Consider the following 11,271-nt stretch of genomic DNA (forward strand, 5'->3'; position numbering starts at 1 on the left):
TGTGTTTAACACTGCACTTTAGAGCTATGGAGTCATTATTACATCATCACCAATTTAACATCCATTTACCAAATTCATTCAGTTTACTACAGTCCTGGGCATTCTTTTCATATTAGCCAATAGCACTTCCAACCATGACTTTTTTGACCTCCTTGGCCTCATCTCCTCCACCTACAATACAATATACTGATTGTCTCCTCAGCATAGCTCATAAAGCTTCCACAGCAAGTCTAACTCGCCATTGATCTTCCTCTCACTAAATGATGCCTCACATATCCACTTGATTGTTCTCATTTCCATTCTGTCCAGTTTTGCTTCATGTCCCACCTTTGCAGTCCAATTCTCACTAACACAGAGGATGGCTTTAATGGGAATGGCTCCTTTAAAAGTCAGAGCCCCAGAGTCCTCAGCTTGTTTATTGTGTGGAGTTTTCTTCTCATCTCTGTGTCCACAAATTATTTCTTTTGGTCCTCTGGTTTCCTCCAATACCTCATAATCATTCTGGCAAGACTGGCTGTCAACTCCGTGATGGCATGTAGATGAATATGTTCTGCAAAGGCCAAAGTCTCATCTATGTCTTATTCCTCCTATGTGTCTGATGAAGACAATATTGGTGTTGGTTGCCATCACCACAAAAACAGAGTAAGCAAGTTTAAAACGTGGATGGTCGGATGTATAACCGAGTAACTTGCTTGCTAATATTTTTTTAAGAACATGTACTCAGTGTTCAGTTGTATCCCAATGGACTTAGTGAAGACATGTAGATATTCAATGTACAATTTGGAATACTTTCCTTGTGTCTGATTCAACTCCTCTAGATGTACCACTGCACTTTCTATCTGGCAGAGTCATACCATTCTTGCAATAAACAAACAATAACTACATAAGGTTAATTACAGAACTAAATCCTATTTGCTATTCTAATTAGTTCTGATAACTGTCGGCATGTGGAAAGTTATGAGTCCACACTGAATAAAAGGATAAAGATAACATAACATTCCCAAAATCCTTCAGTTCAATCCAAAATTATCTTGAAAGTTTTAGGCACAAAGCAGGAACCAACTGTGGACAGGATACTATTCCATTTTAAGACCCACTGAGACACACACTCACATTGGACCATTTTAGAGTTTAGGTCAACTTTATGCTCAGATGTTTGGATATGTGTGAAGACACTCAGACTACATTTAAGAAAACCACTGCTGACATAGGGAGAACATGCAAACTCCATAAGTAATTGGACCCCTGAGACAGCAGCTGTAGCCACTGTGGCACCATGTCACCTAGAATTAGGTGTAGCGGACGGCCGGACAGCTCATCCACCCCTGTGATGGAAGGATGGGGGAAGGCAGCTTTTCCTGGTCACTGCCTCCCACAAAATGCTAGATGGCAGCTACCCTGGGATCTAGAAGTGCCCCGGATTCCCGCAGGGCATTCTGGATCTTGGAGTTTGGTTGTGCAGCACTGTTGGGTGCCACCATGGGGAGCTGCAAAAGGACAGAAGGACTCGTACCAGATTTATAGCCTGGAAATACTCCCAAGTCACAAGGAGAAAAATATAATTCTCCATCTTAAGAAGAACTTCCGGGTCGAGGATTATACAAAGGACTAATGGAGACCCAGCAAGGGAGCTGGAGTTGGAAGGAGTGTGACGGAGCTTGCTGGGAGGTGTAGTGGAGAGAAGAATTGTGTTTTTGTTTTGACAGAATTGTGTTTATCGTGGCTGTGGTGCTTTTAAGGCACAATACAAGAAGGCAAAAGAAATTAAAATACTTCTTGGTGTTTTAAAAACGTGTCGTCAGTGTCTGTGTGCTGGGTTAAGCACTGGCATAGCGCCATCTAGTGTTACATAGGTTATTAATTGCCCACTTACGAAAACATCCTTGAGAACAGTGGAACCAAGTAGAACCAACCAAGATAGTCATGTAATAATTGCGTCTATAATAGGGTAGTTCTCAGTATTTATTTGTAGGTCACTAAAGCAAACAAACACACGCCACACAGTAAAATTGCTCTATCAAAATTTAGAGAAAGCTTTTTGGAAAATAACCACTGAAACATGTACCAATTCTGTATGGACAAATCACTCATAAAAGCAAATCAGGAAAGGGCCATGTCAGATTCAATTCAATTCAATATGTTTTTGTATAGTGCACTTCAATGAGCACAGATGAATGGACAAGTAAGTGCCAGTTATTGAATGTGGAGCAAGTAAAAAATAACACACAAAATGTCTACTAGACATTTGGAGCTTCTCAGATAATCAAAGTGTACAAACAATTCTTGTTAACACTAATTGTTCATCCTAATTATTTCATTCTGATGTTTACATTACGAATAATACTGAATAATAAAGATGGCTTGTAAATCCACCCATCCATTTAATGTACCTGCATAATTCAATTTTGAATCATGAATGTAACATGTTTAATGCCTAATACTTTATAGTAGGAGTCACAGAGCCAGTTGACACCAATACTTCACCTGCTCAATGCTTGCTTAACTCAAACATCTGTTGCACCAAGATATTTTCTACTAACAATGTGGGACCAGATTTCTACTCTCAGATATGACATAAAGGCATGTAAGACTGCCAACCTAAATGAATAAAAGATGACAGCCTGAGACTTTGATCAAGAGTGAGAGCCACCATTTCATGACCCTTGCTTTTTTGCAACAATCACTACACTGGATGACATTTGACATCTGTATTAAGAGTCTTTTACAAAATATTGCTCTACAAATATTAAGTTTTAAATTCATTATTTGTAATAAGTTATATGTTTAAAAATTTCTTGGTAACTTTAGAAAAAGTTGTGAGTCTGTGTACCAAGAATTCATGTTGATACAACATATATTTATCATGGTGCTAGAAAGAGGTGACACAGTGCATCCGGAACACCCCATAATGACAACGTCAAAAACTTTTACTTGAGGTTTTTGCAAATTTATTAAAAATAAAAAAATTGAGAAAGCACATGTACATACAGTAAGTATTCACAGCCTTTGCCATGAAGCTCAAAATTGAGCTCAGGTGCATCATGTTTCCCCTGATCATCCTTGAGATGTTTCTGCAGCTTAATTGGAGTCCACCTGTGGTAAATTCAGTTGATTGGACATGATTTGGAAAGGCACACACCTGTCTATATAAGGTCCCACAGTCCCACAGACAGCGTGAAAAAAGTTTAGTTGAGGATTTTGCAAATTTATTAAAAATATAAAAACTGAGAAATCATATGTATATAAGTATTCACAGCCTTTGCTCAATACTTTGTAGATGCACCTTTGGCAGCAATTACAGCTTCAAGTCTTTTTAAATATGATGCCACAAGCTTGGCACACCTATCCTTGGCCAGTTTCACCCATTCCTCTTTGCAGCACCTCTCAAGCTCCATCAGGTTGGATGGGAAGCGTCGGTGCACAGCCATTTTAAGATCTCTCCAGAGATGTTCAATCAGATTCAAGTCTGGGCTCTGGGTGGGCCATTCAAGGACATTCACAGAGTTGTCCTGAAGCCACTCCTTTGATATCTTGGCTGTGTGCTTAGGGTCGTTGTCCTGCTGAAAGATGAACCGTCGCCCCAGTCTGAGGTCAAGAGCGCTCTGGAGCAGGTTTTCATCCAGGATGACTCTGTACATTGTTGCAGTCTTCTTTCCCTTTATCCTGACTAGTCTCCCAGTTCCTGCCACTGAAAAACATCCCCACAGCATGATGCTGCCACCTCCATGCTTGACTGTAGGGATGGTATTGGCCTGGTGATGACCGGTGCCTGGTTTCCTACAAACATGATGCCTGGCATTCACACCAAAGAGTTCAATCATTGTCTCATCAGACCAGAGAATTTTGTTTCTCATGGTCCGAGAGTCCTTCAGGTGCCTTTTGGCAAACTCCAGGCTGGCTGCCATGTGCCTTTTACTAAGGAGTGGCTTCCGCCTGGCCACTCTACCATACAGGTCTGATTGGTGGATTGCTGCAGAGATGGTTGTCCTTCTGGAAGGTTCTCTTCTCTCCACAGAGGACCTCTGGAGCTCTGACAGAGTGACCATCGGGTTCTTGGTCACCTCCCTGACTAAGGCCCTTCTCCCCCGATTGCTCAGTTTAGATGGCCAGCCAGCTCTAGGAAGAGTCCTGGTGGTTTCGAACTTCTTCCACGTACAGATGATGGAGGTCACTGTGCTCATTGGGACCTTCAAAGCAGCAGAAATTTTTCTGTAACCTTCTCCAGATTTGTGCCTCGAGACAATCCTGTCTTGGAGGTCTACAGACAATTCCTTTGACTTCATGCTTGGTTTGTGCTCTGACATGAACTGTCAACTGTGGGACCTTATATAGACAGGTGTGTGCCTTTCCAAAAAATGTCCAATCAACTGAATTTACCACAAGTGGACTGCAATTCAGCTGCAGACACATCTCAAGGATGATCAGGGGAAACAGGATGCACCTGAGCTCAGTTTTGAGCTTCATAGCAAAGGCTGTGAATACTTACGTACATGTGCTTTCTCAATTTTTTTATTTTTAATAAATTTGCAAAAATCTCAAGTAAACTTTTTTCACGTTGTCATTATGGGGTGTGCTGTGTAGAATTCTGAGGAAAAAAATTAATTTAATCCATTTTGGAATAAGGCTGTAACATAACAAAATGTGGAAAAAGGGATGCGCTGTGAATCCTTTCCAGATGCACTGTATATTGCAACTTGATTAGACATACAACTGAAAACTTATCTGTATTATGTGACAATACTACTACTACAGTGACTACTGCTATTTCTGTTTTATCCAAATCAAATTTAAATTCTTTATGCTGAACATAATATTTATTGACGCTGTCGGTTAATATTGTCAGACAAAATGTAATTTCCAATATAAAAAAATGTGAAAGTCAGAATCTGAAAGCAATGAGGACAAAACTGATGCAGTGTTTAGTAGGTAAGATACAAATGTAAAACTCATATCCTCTCTGCTATACCCAAAAATTATCTCTCGCACTAAAAGAAACCATATTTGAAACTGTGCTTAACTGTTTTGATTTAGTACTCCGTAAAGATTTGCTCTGCAACCTCTTCATTTTACATTTACAGGTGATAGGGGTAATATGCTGGGTATTACACATGTTTCATATATTAGCAACAAATACAGGTCCTACCCAGGGACTGAAGAAAATGGCTGTTCTAAAAATGCAAACCCATGTTAGAAATCAATCATTATAGTAAAATAATAAGCACAGAAATACTCCACAAGAAAAATATTTTGACCATCTATTAAAACCAAAAAGAAAACATAATATCCTCAAATCCATTTAATCTAAATCAGAGTTGAGAGGGATCAGAGCCTATCCTGGAAACACTGGCAACATTGGGTGCAAGGTAAGAGCCAACACTAGACAAGATGCTGGTTATAAAATAATCACACTACTAAATAAAATAACTACATAACAAGACATAGACATTCCAAACACTAGTTTAGAATGTATCTCCTAGGGAATTTCTGGGCCATCTTTCCCATAGCCATTCCAGGGTGAATTCCTAGAAGACAGCGGCAATGGGCACCCTATCTTGATACCCCTCAAAAGGAGCAGTATGTCTGTTTCAAGGTCCTCCTCTGAGTTCCAAGTCCCCTTGTATGTCCAGTAGCACCTCAGGGTTACCAGAATTCAAATGTTTAGTCCTACGGTTTTACGCTTAGACTCACAAATCCTCTGTTTACATATTTCATGGCTTCACACTTTTTCCAGTATTCTTCTTATTTGGATTGTAAAATGTTTTTTGATAATTCTGACTCTAAAAGGTGTGATGTAAAAAAAAAAAAGATGTATTTATTAATAACAGAGTCTCAAAATGATGTGATAACCAGCTCTGGTGACTTCTGTGCTTACTTTCCATATTCTACTTGTGTATTTGTTGGTTTCCTCCCGCAATCTACAGACCTGCCATCAGGGTGATTGGCATCTCTATTGTAGAAAGGTATCGTGTACAAGAATGTGGTTCCTGCTTTGTTCCCATTGCTCTTAGAATAGTCTGTGACTGTCACCTTGTATTGGCATACCGGGTTTACCAAAAAAGGATAGATAGTAGATAACAGTTATGAAATCAAATCTAAACAATGCCTTTTCCTTCTTTGGGTGGAAATGAAAAAGACATGTACGAAACAGAAACATTAACCACAAATACTTTCAAAAAGAATAAATCTAAATGTGCTGATGTATGCCACTCATTACTGTTAGACACCCATGACTGAAACAGCTTAGCTATTACAGTATAGCTAAAGAAATGTGGCCAATGAATTGAATGGTTTCCTCTTGATTGTCAAATTTCTTGTCTTATGTTCTACCTTGATCCAGATATTTTATCTTCAAACACACAATGTCCTCCACTCAGGCAAATGTGATGAAAAGAATGAGCAGTCTAACATACACCCTCATTACAAACACAGTGAAGAGTTGAGATTTTAACCATGAGCAACTTAGCATTCTGCTTTAAAAATGATTCATCAAAATCTTTATGAATTTAATGCAATACTATTATTTTGTAGTAGAGGTTCACAGTTATTAGTCAGTATTAGGGTGCAGCAGTGTTTTGCCTTGCAGTACGAGAATCTGTTTTCACTTACTGTCTGGATGGAGAGTTTACATTATTATCAGGTAGATTTCCCTCCACAGTTCAAATATATTTTGTCAACTTGATTGAAAATGTTAAATTGGGGGTGGCACGGTGGCGCAGTGGGTGGCGCTGCTGACTCACAGTTAGGAGATCCGGGTTTGCTTCCCGGGTCCTCCCTGTGTGGAGTTTGCATGCTCTCCCCGTCTGCATGGGTTTGCTCCAGGTGCTCCGGTTTCCTCCCACAGTCCAAAGACATGCAGGTTAGGTACATTGGCGATTCTAAATTGTTCCGTGTGTGTGTGTACCCTGCGGTGGGCTGGCACCCTGCCCAGGGTTTGTTTCCTGCCTTGCACCCTTTGGATGGATACATAATGGATGGATGTTAAAGCGGAGTGAGACACTATAGTTTACCACAGGCATGCATCCCATTCAGGGTTGGCTCTTACTTGCACCCTTGTGCTGCCAGCATAGAAATCAGATTGAGATGAGTTTGGATTCTTTGATTTCATCACTTATTGTTTATTTAGCTCTAATTTGCCAACAATAATTATTGTCTCAGAAAATTTACATTTAACTCTAATTCAAACCTAAACATGCCATCCACAAACTGGTCGAGTTGAATAGATTTGTGGGAGGTAATGTGAGTAAGAGTGCGGCTGACCTCCTGAACATGTTCCTTCTTTTTATCCTATGATGGACACTGAACTGGATTAAAGGGGTCAGAAATGGATGGCTGGGAGGTAGATTGGGTTTGCTGGTAAATTAGCATCATTTAATTAAGTAGTACAGGTGGCAGGAATCTCGCAATGACAGTCATTAATTAAAAATAACGAGTCCCTCTGACCGCATTCTCTGGCTCGTGAGTGCTGAAATAAACAGGTACCGCGCTCGCACCTGAGAAAAACTGCACAGTGAAAGGCACACGTCCGGAAGCACGGCGCGGGCGCGGGCACGGGCACGGGCACGGGCGTAGCGCGGCGTTTCTAAGCAACTCGTGGGAGGCCCCGCGCAAGAACTAGACAGCGAGCCACGCAGGCCGAACGTGGCCCCTGACGGGCAGAGGAAGACGGAGAAGCACTTGATGCTGACAGGTCTGGGTCACATACTGTCCTTTTACTAAACGCCCCAATTTTTAGGAATACACTTCAAATTGGCATTGTTGTAATTGTGAAATGCGATTATTGCAATAATATATGTTGTTAACCTATAAAGCAATTAAAAAGAGAAGTCTCCCTTCTGTTATATATACCATTCTACTCTATGGAAACACGGCCTTTTTGTTTTTAACATTATACGTGTTTTTTTTATAGCGTGTAATTTTCCACCGAACATTATGCATTATGTAAACCTGATTTAGCTTTATTTTCTATTAATAGTAACTCCATTATTTTATTATGAATAAAACATTAGCATTTTCTCTTGTATCTTTAATTTATTGGACTAGGCACCTATATGAAAACAACCCTCAAACCCAACCCCCTCCCGTACCAAACCCCCGTCACCTATACGCGCCACCCAACGGAGAATGATTACAACCAAGGTGTTGATAAAATACTGAATTCTTACACTTATTCTGACGAGGGCATCCATTATTGAGGTAAATGTCTGGAAATCCTCTGCCTCTGCCATTCCTCATTCAACACGCCGGCAAAAGCTATGTTTGTGCTCGGCTTTTTTTTTTTCTTCTAATTTCCCCCAGTCTGTCGCCGAGCTGGTTAAAGATGCTCGTATGCTCGTTCCATGCAAGACTGAAAGCTGGAGTCTGCGCTGACGTTCCTGCGGTGGCGCATCTGGAGCGGCGCGTACGTCGTCTGGGAGCGCGCTCACGAGAGCGGGAGGTGTGGACCGCGCTCTCACCAGTTCTCTCTCTCTCTCTCTCTCTCTCTCTCTCTCTCTCTCTCTCTCTCTCTCTCTCTCTCTCTCTCAGCAATCCGACTCCGCCTCAGCTTCCCTCGTTCCCCAGTGCAATGTCTGTCACGAGCCCGCTTGCGATGACTACTCTGCTCCCAGATGCAAACATCGCTGCGTACAATCTTTAGGGATTTTGTAAAATTATCACACCTGCAGGAATAAACAACGAATAAGGAAAATCCCGGGTATGAAAAGAAGAAATCTGTAACGCGATATTGTGCTTGCACCATGCAAGTTTACGCTTAGATTTATTGTCATGTTTGTTATTCTTAACGTCAACAGAAAATCAACATGGAATGGGCATCAAGTTTATTTCTCATAATGGTCACTAACTTGAAAAACTTTCAGAGTGAGTATGTTACCTGTAAGTGTGTCAGATGATGGACTGATTCGTACGTTAAGTGGATTTGAAGACGAATAGGTTATTACTTTAGATTTTTATCGTGACACATCAACCCCTAAGGCCAGGACCCCCAAATCCATTGTCCTCCTACAGAGCAGAAAATATTTAAGAGAATTCGTCAGGAAGCAAGAACATTCTCTTTGTTTGAAAGGCTTCTGTTCTTTTTCTTGGTTGTGTAGAGATGTTGACATCATTGCATCATTACTTTTGTAACTGATGTTTTTTTAACACCACCATTGCATAAATTGTATTTCATTGCATAAATTGTATTTCATTGTTTTCTCTTGATAAAATGCACAATATCTTGGTTTCATTACACAGTCCAAAAATATGCAATCGAGTTGACTGGTTACACTGTATTGGCAACATTATTGATTTCCAGCTCTTAACTTCCCAGGTTCAAATAAGAGCAGGGTTGACTCTAATTTTTAAACTTGGCTATCACTTCAGGTGAAAAAAGTAGGCATTTTTTAAACAATAAAGATCCAGACTCACAAACACTTAGATTTTTAATCCAACAATCTTATTTTTGCTTCATCACTTTTTTCTTTCAGCAACTTTGTTCTTTATCTTATTTTCGATCCTTATGTCAACATTGGGTTGATGTAGATTTTGGAACCATGCATATATTTTTCTTTCTGTTTCTTTTTTATATTTTGATCACAATGCATTGCCATTACCAGCAGTTTTAGAAAGATAACTTATGTGCCATTTATTAATTCTGATTATGTTTAAGGAAGGCTGTATGTCTGCCTAATGGCTGAACTAGTTAGAATACACTATCTTGGCATTTTTTAAAATTGCATATTTAATAGCATAGTTATACTGTATGCACCATAGAGTCCCAAACCAAAGACACAACCTACCACAAAATACCTTCACATGATTACATATGTATTCCATGCAAAAAGGAAACTGTATATTAATACTCTAGTATCCATAAGTGCTATCAACTTCTCTGGGCTCCGAGGTACCTTGGATGGATCATCACACAGTGGAAACATGTGTTGATGTTGGACGAATCAATATTTCAGGTCTTTTTTGGAAGAAATGCATGTTGTGTCCTATGGACCAAAGAAGAAAATGTCCATGAAGACTGTTACCATTTATAAGTCCAGAAGGCAGCATCTGTCATGGTATTGGATTGTGCCAGTGTCCTGGGCAAGGGTTACTTGCACTTTTGTGAAGGCACCATTAATGCCAAAAAGTATATACAGATTTTGGAGCAACATATGCTGCTTTGAAGAAGACATAATTTCCATGGACGGCCATGTATATTTCAACAAAACAATGCAAAACCACGTTCTGCATGCATTATAATGGTATGGCTGCATAGAAAGAGAATGTGCTCGACTGGCCTGCCTACATTCTTGACCTGTCCTCAGTTGAGAATGTGGGGTGCATTTTGAAATGCAAAAAGCAGCAAAGAAGAACTCAATCTGTTATACACCTTAAGACTTACTTGCAAGAAGAAATGCTCAATAAATTGGTGTCTTCAGCAGCTAAATATTTATTAAGTGAGAAGGAAAGGGAACTTTACAAAGTGGTAAATTCTTTACTGTCCTGACTTTTTTGGAATATTTCACAAGTATCAAAATCAAAATAAGTATTTGCTTTTTTTTTAAAAAAAAAATTGCATTTATAAGATGTAACATCAAATAATGGGCTTGTTATATTGTTTTCAGTTTAAAGGTCATTTACTATCATTTACTAGTCACTGCTTTCTGTTATATTTGCATTTTCCATGTCGTACAAACTTTTTCTGAGTTAGAGTTGTGAATTTGCTGAAATGATATTCTCATGCACTGTGCATTACAAGATATCAGCTCCTCTTCTGATATTAGACCTGGGAATCTTTGATACATTATACAGCCATGTATGGGCACATGCAATAGATGGCCCAATAGCTAAAGCCTTGGACAATAAGCAATTCAATACCCACCACTGACTTGCACAGTCTTCTGAGAGTACCTTAGGTGCAAGTCTCCACATTATATGTATTTGTTAGCAAACAGATTGAGTAAAAAATCATGATAAACGTATCTGGTTTGGTTATTTAATAAATAATACACTGATTAACGTACACTGATTCTGATTTTGGCTATATAGAGAAATGCATGGGTGATGTCACAGTCAACAAAACCATCACAACTTGGGTGAATCATAAACTGTGGATTACATCAGAGTTCTGAAGAAGGATGAAAATTAGAGATGCTGCCTTCAGATTGGGGGATAAAGTAACCATCAGACTGGCAAGAACCAACCTCTCCTGTGCCATCAAGTAGGCTAAGCTGGAGTACACAGCCAAAATTTATGGAAAAGTTTGTGACTCCAGAGACACAAGACGCATGTGGCATGGGT

At 39.7% G+C, this 11,271-nt stretch overlaps 1 protein-coding gene across 2 annotated transcripts in view; it reads right to left on the reverse strand.

Annotated features, from left to right (window-relative positions):
- trim46a (tripartite motif containing 46a) overlaps positions 1-8,397 on the reverse strand; it is a 64,312-nt gene extending 55,915 nt beyond the window's left edge. For both annotated transcript variants that reach the window (XM_039751971.1, XM_039751975.1), the window contains exon 1: positions 8,163-8,397. In XM_039751971.1, coding sequence (XP_039607905.1) covers positions 8,163-8,225 — 63 coding nt within the window. In that variant the 5' untranslated portion in view covers positions 8,226-8,397. The remainder of the gene's footprint in view (positions 1-8,162) is intronic.
- Positions 8,398-11,271: the final 2,874 nt, after the last annotated feature.

This window comes from Polypterus senegalus, chromosome 1 (genome assembly GCF_016835505.1).
Source record: "Polypterus senegalus isolate Bchr_013 chromosome 1, ASM1683550v1, whole genome shotgun sequence".
NCBI classification, from domain to species: domain Eukaryota; kingdom Metazoa; phylum Chordata; class Cladistia; order Polypteriformes; family Polypteridae; genus Polypterus; species Polypterus senegalus.